Genomic DNA, 22,902 nt, shown 5'->3' on the forward strand with positions numbered 1-22,902 from the left:
TCTAACAAAGAATTCTTTATTTATTATTTTGGCCTTGGCCCACCCTGAAGATTCACCTGGTATTGGTTCTGTGTACAGTTATAGATACATTTACCTGTTTCACAATCTGCCACAACTTTTGTTGAAACCTGTTGGTGTTTCTTATTCCTGGCTTCCCTTATTTAGACATCATTTCCTTTTAATTGCGAGCTGGTTACTCTGTGTGGCCTAACCTAGACTGGGTCGTAACACCACTTGCATCCAGATTCCACTCTTTTCATGCAGTGTCTGATTTATGTTGAGACAGATCTGTGTGTCAGATTTCATAACTTTCCCGCAAGCAGTTCTATGGGTTGCCACAAAAGCGGAAGAAAAAGAAGAACTAGAGCGGAAGAAAGAACACTAACGGAAACAATAAGTACCTACGTACATTTGGTGCTTTCAACTAATATACTATAATATGCTGTATAATCTCCAGCTACAAAGGCTTAGTCAAATCAAATAATTTTTTGCATTGTTCACTTCATATTTTCAATACATTCATTCTTTCATTCAGTGTTCAAGTGCTTATCTGAAATTTATTTGGTACTTTTAGGGAGTGAATTTGACCCTAATAGAAATTTGTTACATGAAGTTTACCAAATCAACTTGATTACTACCTGTAAATTATGCATTTTTAAATTACACTGTTTTAGGTCATTTGTCGACAAAAAGAAAAGTATAAATACCACATACTCTACTCACCAAAATGAACTCTCTTCTTATTCATGTTCCACAAAAATTTGCCTTTTTGTTATTTCCAGGCTTTGTTGTCTTTACTCAAAAGCAAGGATCTGTATGAGTATTCCGTGTGTTGTTTTCTGTGACACAATTAGAAATGATCTGTTATATTTGTTATATGATCTGTGTGTTCACATGCTACTCTGTGTGTTCACTGGCTACTCCACCTACTTTCGTTTTTGTTGAAACGAATGACTAACAGTCTCATTGGGTGTATAATTGCTTGTTCCCTCCTCAAATTTCACATCAATGTAATACCATGCAGTATCATTTATAATTCTATTAATACATTCCAAAAAGCATACTGAATAGTTTAAAAAGCTATACATAAATAAATAAATAAATAAATAAATAAATAAATACCACAGTCTAACCTGCCAAAAACATGTGAATTGCCTGTATGTGAGTTACCTGCTTTTTGTTGTTGTTGTTGTTGTTGTTGTTTTTTTTTAGTTGCTTCCTTATTGGAACAAATTCCAGTGGTGACCTCATCCTGTAATATCACAGCCCGATTCACATATAAGGTACAGCACATGCAAAACACTACTCTTACACTTACACTTTCATTTTCCTCTTACTGTACACACGTACTTTCATTTTGTTCCCAACCTGGGTGTACATCCCAATATTAGGTATCTAAGCACCCATATGTAGTGAGTGTAACACCCAATAAAATGTATGTAATAGAGGCAAAGCTTAAAGAAATTAAGTGCAACCTTATAGCATTAGCTGACCCAGTTTTCTGTCATGGTTATTATTATTATTATTATTATTATTTTTTTTTTTTTAAATGAACAGAGTGGAAAGAGAATACCTTTGTAATTAATTACGTCAATTATTGACATAAGAAAGGATGTTTGTAAAGCAATTACGCAAGTAGTTTTTCCATTACATGACTCATTCATGCTTACATGTGAATCTTACTCACTCTTATTGGTTGAAATGATATTTTAATGGGTGTACATTATATTGATTTGATTTGTTTTTCAAATGATTTGTGTTAGTAATTATGGAAAAAAATGCCCACAGGGGGGTGCTGAAGATATTTTACTACGAGAGAAGATGTATATTTAATGGACTTATTTAGTTTCATGGCTGTCTCAGACATTCCCAGTTGTTAGATCCTGGTAGATTGTGGTGGATCCGGAGCCCATGAGGGGGGGATACTTTCTAGGAGGAAAGCCTATCATTCACAGGGCATCATGCACACACATTCACACACTCATTCACATTTGGGGGCAATTTACATAATTTTCAGCCTTGCATTTTATTTATTTTTTGGTACATTTGGTGGAGTGTGAACGCTATTTTCACCTGATGGTCTGGGGCTTGCTTCACTGAACTGTGCCGTGGAAAGCACAGGTGTGGTGTGGAAGGCACTATCTGATTTTAGATTACCGATTATAAACTGCAAACTAACTGGTGTTTTTTTTTCTTTGACTTCATTTTTATCCCATAGCCATTGAATCCTATTATAACAACAACTTCTCCCACACATTACCATGCCTTTTTATATTTTGCTAATCCCAGACTATTCTTAATAAGCATCCATTTGCTAATCATAGCAAACCTTCACTCTTGTGAACCTTTCATAGTGACCTCAGAGCTAAATTTGAGTAGTTTCATTAAAAACAGCTATGCTTTGTTTCATAGTAGCACTTCATATTAGTGCTTTTGACTAGCAACCCAAACTAAACAGATGAGACACATCGGTTTTGAACTTGAAGTGGGAAGAATAAACACATAATTCGGTCACATCATCATTAAACATTAAACATTCTGCCTTCACTGTCAACTTTTATTTTATTCTTTCAACAAGACATGTAGTCAGTTCACTAATCAGCCCAGGGTAAAAAAGGGTGAATTATTATTTTTTAAAACTATATAAATACACTACATGTCCAAACGTATGTCATGTCACACCTATATGAGTCTGTTGGTCATCCCATTCCAAAACCCTGGACATTAGTATGGAGTTGTAGGTATCGTTCTCCTGGCATCCACGAAACCCAGATTCATCCATCAGACTACCAGATAGTAAAGTGTGATTCATCTCTCCAGAAAACATGTTTCCACTGCTCCAGTAATTAGGAGGGGTGTCCACATAATTTTGGCCATATAGTGTACCTATGTAGCTATAGACCTTATTTATGGGGGCTTCAGAAGTTCAGAAGATCCTGATGTTGAATTGCTGAAAGCACCCATTAAAATAAACTAACTACCCTAGCCAATCAAAGATAGAAAATGGAAAGAAAAATAAATTTCTTTCTTCCATTCCTTTGCATTATCCCAAAACCAGTAGGAAAACAGAAGAAACATAAATGGCATCGACTGCATATTATTCACTATTTACAATATCTTATTTACAAAAATGTGTATTTGTGTGTGTTATGTACATGACAAATATATATATAACAAATCACAACTACTAAATTCAAAAGGCTATGATGCAATCGAGATTATAAACAGACAGAGACTCATATGTGGTTCTTCCCCAAACTGTTGCCACAAAGCCTGAAAGCATAATTGTCTAGAATGTATTTGTAATGTAATGTATGCTATTGCTTTAAGATTTCCCTCAACCCCAATGAACATTTTTTGGATGAACTGTAATACTGTCTGCATGCCAGACCTTCTTGCCAGACATGACCACTCCCCAAAAATTCCCACAACCATATTTCAAAATCTAGTTAAAAATGGTGGGGGGGGATCTCTGGAAATCTTAAATATTTATCCATAGCCTGATTAATTTGGAAGCCTCCCTTGGCCCAGGGCCAAGATCTACAGCTGTAGCCCAGGCTAACCCATGTCCAAGTCCGGCTAAGAGTATCACATATCACCTACACACAAGAAATGAGCAGATGATAAGAAAAAGCTAGCTACAGTAGCTGTCATTTACTGATTTTTTTTTCATCTCACACATACTGTAGGTTCAAGGATAAGCAAGGAAACCAAAACTTCTCAGAATCAGAAAGAAATGTTATTACATAGATAAACCTATGTAATAAAGAACACTGAAGAGTTGACCATAGTGCATGATCTTAAGAACCCCAAGGACGGGACATATTTGCCTTCTCTAATTGGCTAATTCTAATTTATCTTACTCACTCGAACTCTCTTTACCATAACTAGATTTCTCAGCAGATGAAGTTGAAATGTCTAGAATAATTTTTCTTCAACTGATCCCTTTCTGTTTGAAGTATATTTTAAGCGTATCTGAGGATTACAAATGATCAACAAGAAGGACCAAACTTTTTGGTGGCAGACGAATCCTCTTCCACTTATTCAGATGTAGATTTGCATAATATAGCACATATATATCCATTAATAGTTTTATATTTTAATAGGGTTACATCCATCCACTGCATCTAGACCAGTGGTTTTCAAAGTGGTGGCCGCCAGGGGGCGCCCAGCGGGCCTTAACAATTTGATGTGAAAAATAAATAAATACATGATTCTCACTCTCAGACAACCACACACACACACACACACACACACACACACACACACACACACACACACAAAATCAATTCCTAATATAATGTAATGTAAAGATGAAAGAGGTAATTATTAATAAAAATGGGGGATATATTCAGAAGTCTGTATTTTTAATGTGTTTTAAAGACATCTTGCAAATGGGGGGCCTTGGTCAAATGTTAATGCCATTTGGGGGGCCTTGCCCTGGAAACGTTTGGGAACCCCTGATCTAGACAACTTTCTCTAGCCTATACTAAATGTGCACATCTGTTGTTGCTTTGCCAGCTCTTCAAAATAAACTTATATGGTAATTATTTTTGCTTTTCTGCTGTTTCAATTCTGTAAACAAAGCACTGGATTATGCTGTAGTCATGACAACTGTGAACTCAAAATCTTCTACTTCCCACATTAGAAAGATCAAATGAACTCAACAAAAAATATATGCCCAAGATAAGAAAGAGAAGTGAAGGAGAAGTGCATGAAATCAGAGTTTACTTTGTGTCATTTTGTCCTGCTAGTCCTGCTATATCAGTTTATTTTACAATATTGCTGTTTATGTAAATGCATATCAGAAGATTTATTAGGCTATAAGTAAATATATAAATAAATATGTGTGTGTGTATATATATATATAAAACAGCAACAACTGGGATTAAAGTGTTGTTTGGTTAGTTCACTATTAATGGCACTGGAAAGAGCAGTTTGATCAAAAAAAAAAAAAATCTTGCAGAAATTAACATTTTAATCATATAGTAGACCCAGAATTAAGCAATTTCAAATATAAACAGAAACTCAAACTTGGACCTTAAATCACACAGTAAATTTTGTGTTTCTTAATTTCTCACTATCAGCACCATCATGCCAACAAAATGATGTCACGGAATTGCAACTAGGAAAAGTCAGAGCTCTCGAAAAACTGAGAACTGTTTCTGAGTAGGAATTATGAGTTTAAGAGCCGTTCAATCTGATCTTTCCTACTGATAATTTGCAAGTTGGAAACTTCTAAGTTCCTACTTGGCCATGAAGCATGGGCCACTTTCTTACGACGTTGCAGGTACATTTCACCCGACTGGTGTATTCTCTCCTGGCAGAATCACAACGGTCCTTCATGCCTTTTAATCTGTGCCTTTCTCCTTGGGTTGGGGTAATGGTGGAAGCGGCCCTCTTGTGAGTTGATTTGATTTTTGACAACATGGAGGTGGAGAGGTATGGAAGTTGATCAGACTGTACAACGCTTTACATGGAAAAGGGCACAAGATTTATTAATACAAAATATATTCATCCTTCATGAATTAATACAGTCATGGAACTGTTTAAAACAGATGTTTAAAATACACCTACAGTTGCATCAGTTTTTTTTTCTTCTATAAATTACACAATAATCATTACCAAATAATTTTGTTGTCTCATTATGTTAAAACGTTTTCAAGAGTCAAAGGTGTATTTGTCACATGTGCATTCATAACTGGTACAAAGGTGCAGTGAAATGAGATGTGGCAGCTCCTAAAACAAATGATATCCATTTGGACAAGGTAAGAGGGAATGCAAGACAACACACAAAAGCATGCAAAAATACACATATGAAAAGGAATGTATGTACCTATGTAAATATGTACATTTTGGGCAAAATACGAATACAAATGGTTTTACTCGTAAATCACTGATAGGATTATTTACACAACAAATTTGGTATTTATGAAAAACTCATAATTTCAGAAGAATGTTCATATCTTATTTGTGCTCCGGAGTGTGTGGAAATTGACACAAAAGAATACTAACTTATATAAACCTCAAATGATTAGCTTCAAATCATACTGCTCTGTACATTTGTCTTTGTTGCCTATAGGTTGGACTACTGTAATACCTTTCTAGCTGGATGTTCCAGTAGGTATATAAAAAAGCTCCAAGGTCTTGGAGTGAATATTTGGTATTTTATGATCCGCCATGTCTGCTTTGAGCAAAAGAAGCAGGTTGTTCATTAGTACCTAGAATAATGATGACAACAACAGGGACTGAAGCCCCCCCCATTTCAGGCTGAAAACATGATTGTTTAGTTAAGCCTTTTCTTAATAGAGTTTCTCGTATGTAAAGACGCAGATCTGGGTTTTGGTAAAATGGGTTGTTCGGATGCTGTGAATCACCCAAATAATGCTGGTGCTTGTACTGAAGATCATTTCATTTCTCATTACTGTCTGGTTTTATAGTTTACGCTTGTGGAAGTGTACAGTAATGATTCATAATAACTTTATCCAGTGTAGCCAAGACTTCTCATGGATTTTTACTAATGGATCTAAATCTACTGTACATCAGTATCTGGATTTCTGTAAAGCTGCTTTCTCAGAATGTCCTTTCTTAAAAGTGCTACATAAATAAAATTGAATTGAATGCGTCAATGCATCTGCATCAAAATACTAATCTGAGGAAAAAACTGTTTGACAATTGGTCTAAAGCTACAAAAACAAATAATTTTCAGAAGATTTGTGAGCTAATATTGTTGGAGGCGTTTAACAACAGCCTCCTATAGAGACTTGTGTATCTAAATGACGAGTTCTATTTACAAATCAAGTCTTGCTTCCAAAGAGTTTCAAAATCCCGGTGCTTCTTCTTGGCCAACTGAGAAATGTTCATGGTTTTGATTGTCACAAAACTGGACAGAAGCAGTCATTTTGACTTCAGTCTCCTCCCTTGTCTGATGATTTCCTAGCAACCTGCTATGATTCGGGATTTAAGTGTTTGTGTCTGTGTCCAGTGACTTGAAAGATAAACAGACATTTATGTTGGAAAGTGTGCTCAATTTCTCTGATGGGACATACAGGTATTGTGGTTCTGATGTTGCGTTCGAGGTATAGAATTGCACTGTTGTTTGGTCCGATTTCATTCTGTTTAGATGCACTCTGAAATATTTCCTGGAAATGTAAAAGTCAGCACCTGTCCTGTGGTGATTTTGTTTTATTAATCAATCCTGTTAATAACGTTTAAAAACTACATCGTCAGTCTTTGTTTCTGTTATAAATAATGTGGGTATGAGTCAGAAAATGTTTCATGGGTCCTAATGATCCACTCTATGTGACTGTGTGGAAAGACGTAATAAAACAACTGTGCTTTGTTGTGCTTGTTGTGCAACACTTTAGGAATGATGCCAGATGTTTTGTGGCCAATTTTTCAGGGTGTTTGTGCAGCTGATCTAAAGGCCCTATCTTCAGAGCCTTCTATATATGTCTCTGTGTTGTATTTCTGCCATGACATTGTGCAACATCTAGTTGAGGGTGTGTCTTGGAATCTTCTCTAGCTGTGTCCGAGGATGATTTATACCAGCGGTTCCAATTGGTGTTTCCTGCCTGTACTGTTACACATGCTTCAGATGCTTCACATGCTTTAGAAAGCTCTTCTAGGTCAGGGTCTTTTTATCACAAAGTGGACTCCACCAAACACTCAACACTCACATGAATAGAGTGGAGCACCATTGATCAGATTAGGACTCCTACTGTATTTTGTAAATCAGTGTTAGCACTTGATACTGATCACTGTTTCACTGGACATTTAGGCATAAACAAAACATATCGCCACACACTCTGGCATTTCTGTTGGCGTGGTTTGATGTGAGATGTAGTCCAACATTGTAAGTCATTTCATATATTCTAGGTAGCTGGAAAACCTAATTAGGTGTTACCTCCTGCTCTTTTACATCCCGTACCCACTGTGAGAAAGCCATTTAAATTTGTACTTGTGGATTGTCTTGGTCCTGTGCCTAAATAAAAATCTGGTACTCTGTATCTGTTGACAATTATGTGTGCCACTACCAGATATCCAGAGGCTATTCCACTCTGCAGTCTTTGTGTGAAGCTCATCTTCCAAGCATTATTAAATTTATGTTCTACTTTTGGGTTTCCAAAGGTTGCACAAACAGGCAAAGGTTCTTCATAGCAAGATCTTCACCCAAGTTATGCAGCAACTCCATCCATCCATCCATCTTCTATACCGCTTATCCTTTTCCGGGTCACGGGGAAACCTGGAGCCTATCCCAGGAAGCATCGGGTACAAGGCGGGGTACACCCTGGACAGGGTGCCAATCGTTATGCAGCAACTTTGCATTAAAAATAATGTATTGAGTGCCACCCTGAATCCCAAGGAGCAATAGAATGATTTAATCAAACTCAGAAATATATGTTCTGAAAGTATTGCATTGATTCAAGAAAAGACGGGGATGAAAACATTACAAGCTTTATTTGCTGTTCATTTAGCCAGGCTGAGTTGGTATATAAACATTCAATACGTGGGACCCCTCAGCGTATAGGTTTTTATAAGAGAAACGGATGTCAGTTTGCAAGAAACTTGTTGCTTGGTTATGTCAGTTCGAAGAGTTCACTCAACCTTTTTTTTTTTTAATTTCTAAGTTCTTCCTGTCCTCTGCTCATTCCAAATGAAAACCAACTATAACAATCCTGCAAGGTCTGCAGTTTTAGTTTTGCTTCCTCTTCCTGGTTCATTTTTGCAAGCTGGACTTTCAGGACCATGTCAAATTCTTTCAACAAAGCTAACTAGCTAACACTGATTCTGACAGGAAGCTGAAAAGAGCAGAGAAAACTAATTGTAAAGAGAAATCTGGTTGGATGTTTTAAGTCTTCTTTTAGAATGCATGACCAAAGACAATAGATGGAAACTGCATTTTAGGTTTTACTTTAAGACGGTGTAAAATGTTTAAAATGGAAAATGTGGAAAATATCATTTGAAAAAAAAAATTATTATTGGAAATAGTAATCATTTCACAAATGCAAAGAGTATACCTACCATGCTGCTGTTTCTCTTTGCGTTTACAGGCACAGCAGGCAACAGTCACCAGCGCAATCATCAATAACAGTATGAAACCTCCTCCACCAGCTAAGATTCCCACCATGAACCAAAACTCAAAGCAAAATAGTGTAGTGGGCTTCAAACCTGAGCAGAAAAAGATCAATATTTAAGATCTGTATAAAAACTGCTAAAAAAGAAAATGCATGAAAAATGACTTACATGCTGCTTCCACTGGATCACTTGTATTTTTATGAACTGGATTCTGGGCAGTACATGTATACTCTGATTTATCCGCCTCTGCATTTATTGAGAAGTTTAATACGTTCTTCTTGATTTCTTTCCCATTTTTGTGCCAGCTGTAAGATATAGTTGATCTTTGATCTTCGTTACCTTCAACATCACATCTCAAGTCAACTGTCTCATCCTGACATGTAATATTCACTCTTGGCTTTGGGACTTTTGCTGGTAAATATGGAAGGACAGCATCATGAGTATATTCATGCAGTATTCTGTATTATAAATTATTTCATATTTATATATTTTAAATACCAAATATTACGCATTATGTTAAAATTAAATAATATTGTATTGGAGATATGGTGTAAGATATCTAAATTTGTCATGAGAATAAGTGTAAATTTTCATCACATCCATTAAAAGAGAGAAATATATTTGCAGTAAAATAGCATTTATAATTCCAAATATCTTACCATAAACACAGATGATTTCTGAGTATGATTTTATGTTGGTGCCATTCACATCAAATACCTCAACACCGTATGTCCCAGAATTGCTCAGGTTCACATGTTGGAGCTCCAGGGAATCATTTATCACGATCCCTGGTCCCTCTTGTTTCCTATTCCTTTTGCGGACTACCACTTTATTGTCTTTTTTTATAATGAATCGATCATCATCCTTAAGCGACCTGTCAGTCAGTTTAAAGGTGAGACTGTCCCCTTCTAATATATTTTTCTGACATGTGCTACAGTCTGTAGAGAAAATTGTACAGCGATTTTAAAGCCATAATGCAATTCACTTAAAAATTTATGTGACAGTCAGTCAAACACAATGTAATATTTAATATATGACACGCAACACACAGATATTTAAAACCATTAATCCTTGTGCGTACTTATGGACATGTGTTAATGCAAACAGCATAAATTTAGCAAAAGGTGCGTATTTTTATTGGAATTTTTAATATTTCACCCTCATTTGCTTTCATAAATCTATTTTACACTAGGTACACAAAATTGTTTGAAACCCATTCAAACGACAATATTTATTCGCCGTGACATTTAAGCATAAAATCATGCACTCTGTGTTAATAGGCTTTTATTTTGCTGACAATTCTGAAATGTTTATTATATTCTCAGGTTTAGCCTCTGGGGAAAATACATGCTTTTCCTTTTTTCTGATTCTGCTGTATTATAGAGCACTGCAGAACAACTGAATAAATGATGCAGCTATAATTGTGTGTGTGTGTGTGTGTGTGTGTGTGTGTGTGTGTGTGTGTATGGATAATAGAGTTGTGGTATTTGTGCACTGAAAATTTTATGTGTGAACAGAAAGAAATTATATTGTGCTGGAAATCACGAATCCCACCCCATGTATATGAGTCAAAGAAGGTTACTGAGCTTTGAAGATTTTTGCATGATATAAATAAACCGGCATTTAAAGAGTTAATATTCTGAAAATGAATGAATGTTTGGTAATTATGATCAGAACTGATGCTCGTAAAAAAAAAATCAAAAAGTCAGTGAAAGTGGAAAAAATATTAATATATAGTATTTCTATGACAGTTTTTTTTTACATGGACATTTTTGTCCTTTATCGACCTGAGTGGTAGTTTCTTTAATTTATTTTGTTTTGTTTGTTTGTTTTTATCTGACACTGCATACAAAATATGACTGCATCAAAATGAATGTTGTTGACGTTATTAACGTTAGTGAAAGTGGAGAAACATTAATATATAATATTGTTATGACAGTTTTTGGACATGGACATTTTTGTGTAACTTTTTTAAATTGATGCACAATGATTAATACAGTTTGGAAACAATCATACTCTTAATCACAACCTCATGGCACACTAACATGAAAAAATCAAAAACAAAAACAAAAACAAAGCATTCACTGGTGCTAAAAACTCAATGTCACAATACAATAAGCACACAAGAGCCAGACTTCCCTATTGAAAACTCACCAGGCATATCTACAATTCAAATAAAGACTAACTGAAGATCAATCTCAAATCATAATAACCTAAAACACTAAAATGATTATTTAAATAGAAAATCATGACCTACCTGTTAAGGTAAATAGAGTCAGGAAACTGAGGAATAAGACTATAACACTGCCGTTGGTGTTCATCGTTCTTTCACAAAACTTCTAGTGACAGATTTAGAAAATGGCTTCAGTTTTCTGTTTCGAGTTAGAGGTGTGTTAGTTATAACTTAAACTTAGATATGCCCTAAACCTGGCAGAATGTCTCCACCTTTAGGTCGGCTCAGTTCCCAGTACGAGCGTATGATGTAGAAACAATGAGAAAATGGAAAAACACTTCTGAATCTGAATGCAAAGTCCACTGTCACTTTTGTGAGTGTAGTACATCAGTTCTCTTTCAATGAGGAAATATGTAATGCTAGCTGGAAAATGCCAGTTGTGAGAGATTTGAAATGATTACCACTCCTCAAAACACAATCAAGTCAAACTTGCATTAAAGTTATTGTTTTGAAATGGCCAAGTCGAATTCCTGAGTGTGATTCCATGTGAGTGTGATCAAGACAGCAAGACAGGTGGGAGACTAAGGACATGTTTTTTTTTTTTAATGAGGCCTTTATATTGGCTGACAGGAGTGAAACCCAATGTGGTCTTCTGCTGTTATAGATCATCTGCCTCAAGATTTGGTGTGTTGTCCATTCTAGGATGCTTTTCTGCTTACCATGGATGTAAACAGTTTTTTATTTATTTATTTATTTATTTTAACCCTTCTATGTAAACTCTAGATATTTTTGTACATGAACATCCCAGGAGATCAGCAGCTTATCAAATACTCAAACCAGCCAGTCTGGCACCATCAATAATGCTACAGATTACATTTTCCCCTATTCCGATGTATAATGTGATAATTTTCTGAAGCTCTTGTCTTGTACTGGCATGATATTATGCATTGCACGACTGCCACATGATTATTTGATTGGATAATCATCACCCTCAAATCATCACTGACTCTGGAAACTTCACACTGGGCTCTTCCTCCAGACTCTGGGACCTTGATTTCCAAATTAAATACAAAATTTACTTTCATCTGAAAAGAGGAATTTGGACCACTGAGCAACAGTCCAGTTCTTTTTAAAGGCTTAGGACACCTTTGCATGTGTTTTGAGTTAATTAGCTTATGAGAGCTCTTCTCAGGTTGACATTTCTGTATTATAAATTCTTCTAATATTGTGAAATACTGGATTTTTGATCTCCATGGGCTGTACCCAAAAAATTCACAGCTAAAAGTGGTCCTGTGGTTGGAAAATGATTGTTGATGAAGGCAAATCGATTGTCTGTACCTGTAAAAATAATAGGTGACTAATAGTCATTTTTTTTTCTAATAAAGGTGATCCTATGCATACTTAGGACAGGACAAAATATTCAACCGGCTCGTGGCCCGTTCTTTTGGCCAAGCAATCATGGCGATATTCACAGGTGGTGTGCGGCATGTCACAAATGTCAACTGGTGAATCTGCCAACCACCCCAAAAGCGCCATTGCACCCCCTTCCAATAATGGAGGTCCCCTCCATTTTTTTTGTGTTGTTTTGTGTAGGTAGTTTTACCTGGAAGCAGTGCCTCTCTGTAACATCTCAGCATGCAGCGTTGTGGAGGCACTCTTCCGTTTCATCCCCCGAGTTGGGATCCTGAAAGAGATCTTAACTGATCAGGACACATCTTTCATGAAACAAACATCACACAAGCTGTACGGATTGTTGGGCATTAAATCTATTCGCACCAGCATTTGCAATCCAATGCTTAAAAACATGATTTGTAAATTCATTCAAGACAATGTGTGGAATTGGGATAAGTGGCTTGAGCCCTTGTTATTCACAATGCAAGAGGTCCCGCAAGTCTCCACAGGGTTTTCCCCCTTTGAGTTACTGTATGGGTGGAAGCCTCCGGGCATCATTGATGCCATTCAGGAAACTGTGAGGAGGAGCCTTCTATTATTAAAAATGAAATTCAACATGTTCTTGGCCTGAGAGCGAAACTCCACACCTTAATTTACATAGCACAGGAGAATTTGCATCATGTGCAAGAATGTCAATTCTGGCTATAAAAAAGGTGTACTCAGCTATGGGAGTTTACACTGGGAGATTTTGCTACCCATGTAGAGCTGTAAATTACTCGCCAAGTGTCCCCTTTGAGGTTACACGTGATCTTGACTATGAGGTAAGGCGAATAGCAGGTTCACCACCTTAACCTCCTCAAACCATGGAGGGAGGGAGTTTCTGTGGCTTTGCCGATAATTGTTCCAGAGAGGGAGGAGCTAGGACCGGAGGTGAATCTAAAAACGGCAGCTTAATTCACCCCAGTCCCTTATGGAGACTACCTCTCTCTGTCCCAAATCACAGACGTTGCCAAGTTGGTGCAGAATTTTCCAGCGTGTTCTCACCTCTACCCAGTCGCACTAATCCCATAGTGCCCCACATAGAGACACCCTAGGGGTGGTGGTATGCAGCCACCCCTATCGTGTACCCAAGCATAAAAAACAGGAGATTCAGGACGAGCTCAAAGCCATGCCTGAATTGGTGGTAATCAAGGAGTCCCACAGTGACTGGTCCAGCCCGGTGGTTTTGGTTCCCAAAATGGATGATTCAGTCAGGTTTTGTCAACATGGTGTCTAAATTTGATGCATACCCAATTCCTTGTATTGACAAACTGCTTGATCGGTTGGGTGTGGCTCCTTTTTATTCAACGCCGGATTTGACAAAGGGAAGGCAAAGGCAGATCCCCTTGACTCCAATATCTTTGGAAAAAAATGGCCTTTTGCACTCCGTTTGGGTTACACCAATTCAGGACCCTTCCTATAGGGTTGTTCAGGGCCCCTGCGATGTTTCAGAGACTCATGGACAGAATCATCTCACTATCCCATTATTATCTACAGCAATGATTGGCAGTGATAGGGCCAACAGAGTCGGCGGCAGGCCGGACAGCTGGGGGTATATGGAAGCATGCTTGAGTGCCCGATTGTTAATGGAGGGTGGGGCCGGAGAAGGTGATTGGTAAGTAATGCACACCTGCGGGGAATTGTACTAATGAATGTGCTGTGTTGCACTGAGTGGAGGTCGAGCATAAAAAGTAGAGAGACGAGCGCCTTGAGAGAGAGAAAGCCAACCCGCACAGAGTTGTGTGTGTGTTTGTGTGTGTGTGCGTGTTTGATTTAAAACACTCAAAAACAAATGCAAAGTTGCCAATAAAGTACTTTTTGAGTTATTTCAAGCCTGCCTCCCACTTCCTCAATCCCCAGTATATGTGGGACATTTATATATAGCATCTTTTACACAGTGAAACAATAACATAAGAACATGAAAGAAGACTAAGATTGCATATTTTTTCATAGATAGAAATATAAGAATATGCTAAGTAAGATATCATTTAAGCTGACACAGTTGTAACATTTTTCAGTTTGACTTAAATTACTTTGAGTGCATGCATCCATTCATTCATCCATTATAACCGATAACTTATTCTTTCTTAGTTTTTTAATCCATGTCATCAGTCACTTTTACACAGCTAGCCAACTTTCTCTTCATCGTCTATGTGTGTGTCTCTCTCTCTTTCTTGTTCACTCTCATACTTCCTTTCCCTCTCTCACTCTCTTCTTTCATTTGTCAACATGTTTTATACTGTCCACTTAAAATGACTTGAAATGGTTTTGCTAATGTTGACTTCCAAACATTCTCCCAACTCAGTGCAGAGATAACTGTAATCAAATGCACAGATTTAAGTTTGTCAAAAGTTCAGTTTTTTACAAAATGCATTTTTCACAAATATCACCACCATGAAAACTGGACCAATCCTGCTGTTTTTATTTTCCAAAGTGACACAGATAAGTGATGCACTTGTACACAGATGTAATAAACTTACACAGATGAATGTGTACATTTAAAGAAATCTTCAGTTGTGCTGGACCTCCCCTACATGGAAATAAATAAATGAAAAAAGTTTATAGGATTAAAGTATAAAGGAAAATAGAAATGGAAATGAACAATACTGTTTTACACAATACAATGATGTGTTTTATTAGCTGCCGGTTTTTTTTTATTAATGTAATGGTGGGCATCTGATGGATACTTATGTTATACACATATTTTATGCACAGTGGCAGAAAGCTGCATTGCACTGCAGCAGCATGGGCCAGTTCTTAGCATGCTGCAGTGTGAAGAGAGCTCTAACTCTTAGTTGTTGTGCAACTAGTATATAACATACAGTATATAATTGGATATGATCATTTCACCTGACTGGTGTGCTCTCTTGTCCATCACAACGGTCCTTCACACTTTTTGACAGGTGCATTTCTCCTCGGTTTGGGTAACGGTGGAGGTTGTTCCTCTTCATCATCAATTGGAGGTGGTGGAGGCCGAGAGCGTTTCGGCTTCCTGGGTCTAGATTCGGTCTGACATGGAACTTGAGCTACCTCCTGGGGAGAAACTTTATCATAGGTTTCTAGAAGTGTCAGTTGTCTTTCTGTTTGCTTTGATTTTTGTTGATCAGAAGTTGGAGAGATGTCGACGTATTTCAGTCTGAACTCTTCTTCACCTGGGAAAGAACACAGGATTTATCATTACAAAACATATTTATCCATCATGAACTAATACAGTAAAGGAAATGTAGATGTGGCTGTTAAACATTGTGTTACCATCATGACTACAATCAAGCAGTTAAACATCTAAGTGCATAAAGAAGATTGGGCAACTTTCCAACAAACTGGACTCTTTCATCTCCAAGCATTTTGAATATCCACTGGTTTAAGTACAACATTAGAAGCACTCTCCTTGTACAGCTGGTGAATGACTTTTGTTCTGTTCCACTGGAAACTTTGTGTACCATTCTGACATATGTATCATACCATTATGATATATATCCTTAAAACCACCTGCCTAATATTGTGTAGGTCCCCTTTGTGCCACCAAAGCAGCTCTGACCCATCAAGGCATGGACTCCACAAGACCTCTGAACATGTGTTATGGTATTTGACACCAAGACCTTAGCAGCAGATCATTTAAGTCCAGTAAGTTGTGAGCTGGGGCTTCCATGGATCGGACTTGCTTGTCCAGCACACCCCACAGATGCTCGATTGGATTGAGATCTGGGGAATTTGAAGGCCAAGTCAACACCTTGAACTCTGTCATGTTCTTCAAATCATTCTTGTACAATTTTTGCAGTGTGGCAGGGCGCATGATGTAAATGAAAATGTGATTCATCAGACTAGGTCACCATCCATTGCTCCATGGTCCAGTTCTGATGCTCACATGCCCATTGTTGTCATTTTGGGCAATGGACAGGGGTCAGCATGGGCACTCTGACCGGTCTGTGGCTATGCAACCCCATACGCATCCAGCTGCGATGCACTGTGTGTTCTAAAACCTTTTTATTATAGCCAGCATTAAATTTTTCAGCAGTTGGTGCTACAGTAGCTCTTCTGTGGCATCAGACCAGATGGGCTAGCCTTCGCTCCCCATTCGCATCTGTGAGCCTTGAGCACCCATGACCCTGTTGCCAGTTCACCGGTTGTCCTTCCTTGAACCACTTTTGGTACTAACCACTGCATTCCAGGAACACCCCAAAAGATCTGCCATTTTAGAGATGCTCTGATCATTGTCTTGCCATCACAATTTGGCCCTTGTCAAAGTCACTCAGATCCTTATATAACCTATATCCTTTATATATATATATATATATATATATATATTATATATATATATATATATATATATATATATATATATATATATATATATATATATATATATATATATATGTATATGTATATGTGTGTGTGTGTGTGTGTAAAATATAAAATATACACTTGTTCTGCAGGCCCCACCTTCAGGGCCTTCTTGCATATTCTTCATTATTGTATGAAACTGCTCTCCAGGATTGTGAAAATGGTCTTTTTCGCTTCCTGTGTCAACACATAAGCCTTCTCTAGCAGTGCTAGGGGATCATTTATATCAGCAGTTTCTGTCAGTAATCCCAGACTGTGCAGTTTTACTCGCTGAAGATGTCAGACACATTTTTATGTTGCAAGAGCCATAACACCACGTGTATGTTGAGTGCTTGTTTAACAGTGAATGTGCCCAAGCCTGGGTTAAATGTTCTAGATCTTGGCCTGCACATCAGGGAGGAACTTGTAGCTGTGCAGCACAAAGACCCATTCTTAGCTAAATGTAGAGCTACTGCAGTGACTCAAGAGAAAGTTAGTAACACCGTTTGAGTGTGGAACACTATTTATCAGGTTATGATTCCTACTCCATATCGCAAATCAGTGTTAGCAGTTGCTCATGATCATGGTTTGGCTGGACATTTGGGCATAAAACATATCACCACACACTCCAATGTTTTCTTTGGTCTGGTTTGATGACAAATGTTTTCCAGCATTGTAGGTTGTGACATATTTTCCACCTAGCTAGAAAACCTAATCAGTTGGTATCCCCTGCTCCTTTACATCCCATAACTGCTTTGGGAGATCCATTTATATTTGTACTTATACTGTAGATTGTGCTGGTCCCTTGCCTAAATAAAAATCTGGTCATCAGTATGTGTCGACAATTAGGCAATTATGTATCTATTCCACTCTCCAGTCTTCATGCTAAGATCATCATCTAAGCATTAGAAAGTTCTTTACTACTTTTAGGTTGCCAAATGTTATACAAACAGACCAAGGTTCAAACTTTATTTCAAATATCTTCACCCAAGTACTGCAGCAATTCTGCATTAAGTGTAGCGTAACAAATGCATACTATCATCAATCCTAATGAGTTGGAAAAAAAAAAAAATTTCTTCAAACTCTGAAATCTATGCTCCAAAAGTATTGCATTGAGTTCGGAAATGAGGGAAAAAAACAAGTAACCACCTAAACCAAGGGAAAAGCCTCTAAAAAGTGAGGGCTTGACACAATTAAAAAAAAAAATAAAATAAGTTCTTACTAGTACAATTAACTTGGAAAATATTCAGACCCCTTCAGTGTTTGTACACTTTATTTTGTTACAGATTTTATTCAAAATGGATTAAATTGACTTTTTGCTATTAATCTACACACAATAACCCAGAATGTCAAAAGGGGAAACATGTTTTTAGACAAATTTATCCAAATTTCTACATCAAAAACTAAAATATCTAATTTAGATAAGTATTCAGACCCTTGGTCCCTTGGCATTCCAAACTGATCTTAGGTACATCCTGTGTGAAGGTTCTCCTTTTAGCACAACAGTCACCCGGAGTTGCTTCAGGACAAGTTTCTGAATGTACTTGAGTGGCCACGCCCAAGCCCAGACTTGAAACCCATGGGAAAAGGACTAGATGAATCTAAAGATAGAAGTTCACCAATGCTCCCAACTTAATCTGATTGAGCTTTAGAGGATCTGCCAGGAGGAATGTGAGAAACTGTCCAGATCTGGCAGAGATAGTGAAAGTTACAGTCAGTGGCTTTATTTAGAGAACTGGAACAAACGGGTCCAAAACAGTAGGCAGTCACAAAGTCAGGCAATGAACAAACAGAATGTCAAAGAGCAATGCAAAATCCAAAAACCATGAGCAATCTCAAATAAAGGCTTGGTATGGCAATTGTATACACTGAGCTGAATGAATACTTTGTGGTGAGTGCTAGTGATGAGTGCGCTTATATATAGGGTGTGGTGGTAAGTGAGTCCAGGTGCGTGTAATCAGAAGTCGGGTTACAGTCAACCTAACAATAAGTCTGGTGTGTGGGTGTTGCAGTCTGATTTTGCCGTTGACATTACAAGATCAAGGTATGTAATGCTTGTAGAGACTTGTTCAAGAAGAATTAAAGCTGCAATTGCTCTCAAAGCAGTTTCTACAAAGTACTAAATAATGGTTCTGAATACTTATCTAAATGAGAGATTTCAGATTTAGACGTTTAATAAATTAGCAAAAAATTCTAAAAACGTGATTTCCATTTATCATCATGGGTTATTGTGTGTCCATTTAAAATGAAATCTATAGCACACCCCTTCGCTCCACCCCATGTCAGCCTGTTTCTTTCTCTCAGAGAAAAAAAAAAATATGATGGACAATTGTAATAAAGCTATGATTAAATATTAGTAGTGCTTTTCCACGGAGGTGGAATATATTACACATGAACAGGTTTGAAGGATTCTGGCAGCAATATAAGCTCAGTATAAATTGATGTGAGTTCAATATGACTTTTATGGCTGTCAATATTGGTGTATGACAGAGGGAGAAGAGTGAAAAAACAAACAACAACAACAACAACAACAACAACAACAAAAAAAAAAAACCACCACCAACAAAAGAAAATTGTTGAATGTTGAAAAAGAAATCCGATTTGATAATATAAGGCTTACGTTAGAATGCATGATCCAAAGAGAATAGCTGGAAATAGTATTTCATGTTTTATTTTAGGAAGGTGTACAGTTTAATCTTATATCACTTTAAAAAATTTAAGGAAAAAAAATACAAAATTTTAGGAAATAATAATAATTTTCCAAAATCTTAGACTGAACTTACCTTGTTGTTGTTTCTCTCTGAATTTACAGGAACGACAGGCAACAGTCACCAGCATTATTATCAATAACAGTACGAGACCTCCTCCACCAGCTAAGATGCCCACCATGAACCAAAAGTCAAGGCCAAAGAGTGTACGCTTGAAACCTGGGCAAAATCCCAAATAATTATATTCCATCAATAAGATAGTATAGCATTCTCACAGGCCATAATACATTCAAAACGAGAGGTAAATATTTAAGTTAAAAAATAAAAGTGCATGAAAAATTACTTACATGCTGCTTCTACTGGATCACTTGTGCTTTTATGAACTGGATTCTGGGCAGTACATGTATACACTGATTTATCCTCCTCAACATTTATTGAGAAGTTTAATACGTTCTTGAATTCTTTCCCATTTTTGTGCCAGCTGTAAGATATAGCTGATCTTTGATCTTTGTCACTTTCAACATCACATCTGAAGTCAACTTTCTCATCCTGACATGTAATATTCACTCTTGGCTTTGGGACTTTTGCTGGTAAATATGGAAGGACAGCATCATGAGTATATTCATGCAGTATTCTGTATTAGAAATTATTTCGGATTTACATATTTACATATTTACATATTTAAATAGCAAATATTATGCATTATGTTAAAATTAAATAATATTGCATTGGAGATATGGTGTAAGATATCTAAATTTGTCATGAGAATAAGTGTAAATTTTCACCACATCCATTAAAAGAGAGAAATATATTTGCAGTAAAATATCATTTATAATTCCAAATATCTTACCATAAACACAGACGACTTCTGAGTATGATTTTACACTGATGCCATTCACATCAAATACGTCAACACCGTATATCCCAGAATCACTCAGTTTCACATGTTGGAGCTCCAGGGAATCATTTATCATGATCCCTGGTCCCTCTTGTTTCCTATTCCTTTTGGGGACTACCACTTTATTGTCTTTTTTTATAGTGAATCGATCATCATCCTTAAGCAGCCTGTCAGTCAGTTTAAAGGTGAGACTGTCCCCTTCTAATATATTTTTCTGACATGTGCTACAGTCTGTGAATAAAAAAATGTACAGAGATTTAAAGCCATAATGAAATTTACGTTTGATGTATATGTGACACAATATAATACTTAATACAAGACACACAAACACTATATTTCAGATGAATTCTTACTAGAAACCATTAGTACAGTTTGAAACAATAATCACAATCTTAATCACAACTTTATGGCAAACGTTCATGTAAAAAACATTCACTGATGTCAAATAACTGATAAAAACTGGTTTCACTACAAAGAAAAACCTCTGCATTCATATCTACAATTCAAATCAAGAAAATCTTGACCTACCTGTTAAAGTAAACAGAGTCAGGAAACAGAGGAATAAGACTATAACACTGTTTTTGGTGTTCATCTTTATTTCAAAGAATTTCAGAGACAAATGGAGAAAACAGTTTCAGTTTTCTGTTTTCAGTTGGAGGTGTGTTCATGCAGAATGTAGCACAGGGTGTATTTCTGTCACTAAACAAGGCAGAATGTCTCCACCTTTAGGCCGGCTCGTGTACGATGAGGAAACCCTAAGAAAAGGGGAAACACTTCTACATTTGAATGCAATAGCCACCGTCACTTTTGTGAGTGTAGTACATCACCTCTCTTTCCATTAGGAAATATGTAACGTTAGTTGGAAAGTACCAGTTGTGAGAGATTTGAAATGATTACCACTCCTCAAAACACCAACCAAGTCAAACTACCAGCACAGACAATTAATTTTTACTATAAAAATAGGGGTCTGTATAGATTTTGAGATTAGTTCATGTAGGTGCCATTTAAAGAAGCTAAGAGTGTATCTTTTGCTGTTTCAGTTATTTTGTCTCAACTATTTTAACTACCCTATTTAACTTCCTGGTGCTTGGGCTTCCCTTTTCTGCTTGCAGCTTCAATTCATTTCATCTGCATCCAGTATTTAATCTCTGTGTTTATATTTTCAGTCTTACAACCTCTTTATGAAAGTATTAAAAAACAACAAATGTAGTTGGGGTTATGCCTGGGCCAAAGCCATTATCACATGGATATGAGATAATTGTGTTTGGGCCTGTGGTAGTGTAGACAGGGCATGGCCTAACCTACTTGTAAGTTCAATAGCTATGGTTTTGGCCCCGGGACCAAAGTATATTTAAGTTTTTAGAATATTCTCTAAGAAATATTGCTGCTGACTGGCCCAAGTTCAATATTTATTTTAATAAGGTGTTTTGATTTGTTTAGCTGTATGTTGCTCATATTTAGTTTTTGTTTAATTGTTTAGTTTTTGTGAGTGGAGGCGGACTAACCAAACTCATGCAGCTACTGTAAAGTCATGTGGCTTTTTTCATATTAGAGATATAATTATCATAATGTCAAATAACAGAAAACATGATAGTGGTGCACAAAAAAGAAAGAAAAAAAAATTCATAGGTTTGGACCTCTGAAATTTAAGGACCTACTATTGTATTTTATTGTAGTGATTTTATTAAGACTAGCTTCATCATGGCTTTTGTTTGAAAATCCTCGCTGCTGTTTGTTAACAATTTATAGCAGTGTGTGTTGTTTGGCTGCGTTTCATGCCATTGTGTCTCTTTTACTGTGTTAAAATTCATTCTGGTCTGAATTTGTGGTCAATATTGCATGAACAGCACACAAAACTATTGTAAGACTATCTGATTTGAACGGGAACCACCTACACCCAGAGTTAGTAAAACATTTTCTTCACTTTGTCACTGTTTCTGCATTGTTGAAATCTTAGGGACTGTCACAGAAAATAAAAATGCTAAAAGTTTGACATAATCAACAGCATAATTTCAGCTGCTGCACAGGCGCTATGAAACGCAATCCACTCCAACCAGCTACTTCTCATATGGACAAACTGATTAGTTGCATTTCTCAATTAGAACCTCTCATTAGTACAGTAGCTCCAAACATACTACTGACAGCAGTCAGAAATTGGTAAGGAGAATTCAAGTGCGGATGATTTATAAAATGAGCTGTCATGGCATCCTCTGCGGGGAAGAGGGACATCCTTAGCTGAGCATTGAGGCAGAGCGACGTCCTTAGTGGGGCAGGGAGGGTGGGATCCTGTCCCA

At 36.9% G+C, this 22,902-nt stretch overlaps 2 protein-coding genes across 6 annotated transcripts; both read right to left on the reverse strand.

The window, feature by feature from the left end:
• Positions 1-1,841: 1,841 nt before the first annotated feature.
• Positions 1,842-11,618, reverse strand: LOC128616912 (SLAM family member 5-like). 5 transcript variants are annotated; one of them, XM_053639785.1, is made up of 5 exons: positions 11,336-11,618; positions 9,738-10,016; positions 9,247-9,489; positions 9,025-9,171; positions 1,842-1,929 (listed from the first exon to the last, which is right to left on the reverse strand). In XM_053639785.1, the coding sequence occupies exons 1-5, from the start codon at positions 11,397-11,399 to the stop codon at positions 1,877-1,879; spliced, it is 786 nt and encodes a 261-aa protein (XP_053495760.1). In that variant the 5' UTR covers positions 11,400-11,618; the 3' UTR covers positions 1,842-1,876. The 5 variants fall into 5 exon arrangements, with proteins under 5 accessions (XP_053495760.1, XP_053495759.1, XP_053495761.1 ...); XM_053639784.1 differs by lacking the exon at positions 1,842-1,929 and adding an exon at positions 3,429-5,470; XM_053639786.1 differs by lacking the exon at positions 1,842-1,929 and adding an exon at positions 7,801-8,290.
• A 3,462-nt stretch (positions 11,619-15,080) lies between these two features.
• LOC128616909 (T-cell surface antigen CD2-like) lies at positions 15,081-22,111 on the reverse strand. The gene is made up of 6 exons (XM_053639775.1): positions 21,137-22,111; positions 20,561-20,839; positions 20,058-20,297; positions 19,786-19,929; positions 15,533-15,834; positions 15,081-15,212 (listed from the first exon to the last, which is right to left on the reverse strand). The coding sequence occupies exons 1-5, from the start codon at positions 21,198-21,200 to the stop codon at positions 15,557-15,559; spliced, it is 1,005 nt and encodes a 334-aa protein (XP_053495750.1). The 5' UTR covers positions 21,201-22,111; the 3' UTR covers positions 15,081-15,212; positions 15,533-15,556.
• Between the last annotated feature and the right edge of the window lie 791 nt (positions 22,112-22,902).

This window comes from Ictalurus furcatus, chromosome 13, assembly GCF_023375685.1.
Source record: "Ictalurus furcatus strain D&B chromosome 13, Billie_1.0, whole genome shotgun sequence".
Classification (NCBI taxonomy): domain Eukaryota; kingdom Metazoa; phylum Chordata; class Actinopteri; order Siluriformes; family Ictaluridae; genus Ictalurus; species Ictalurus furcatus.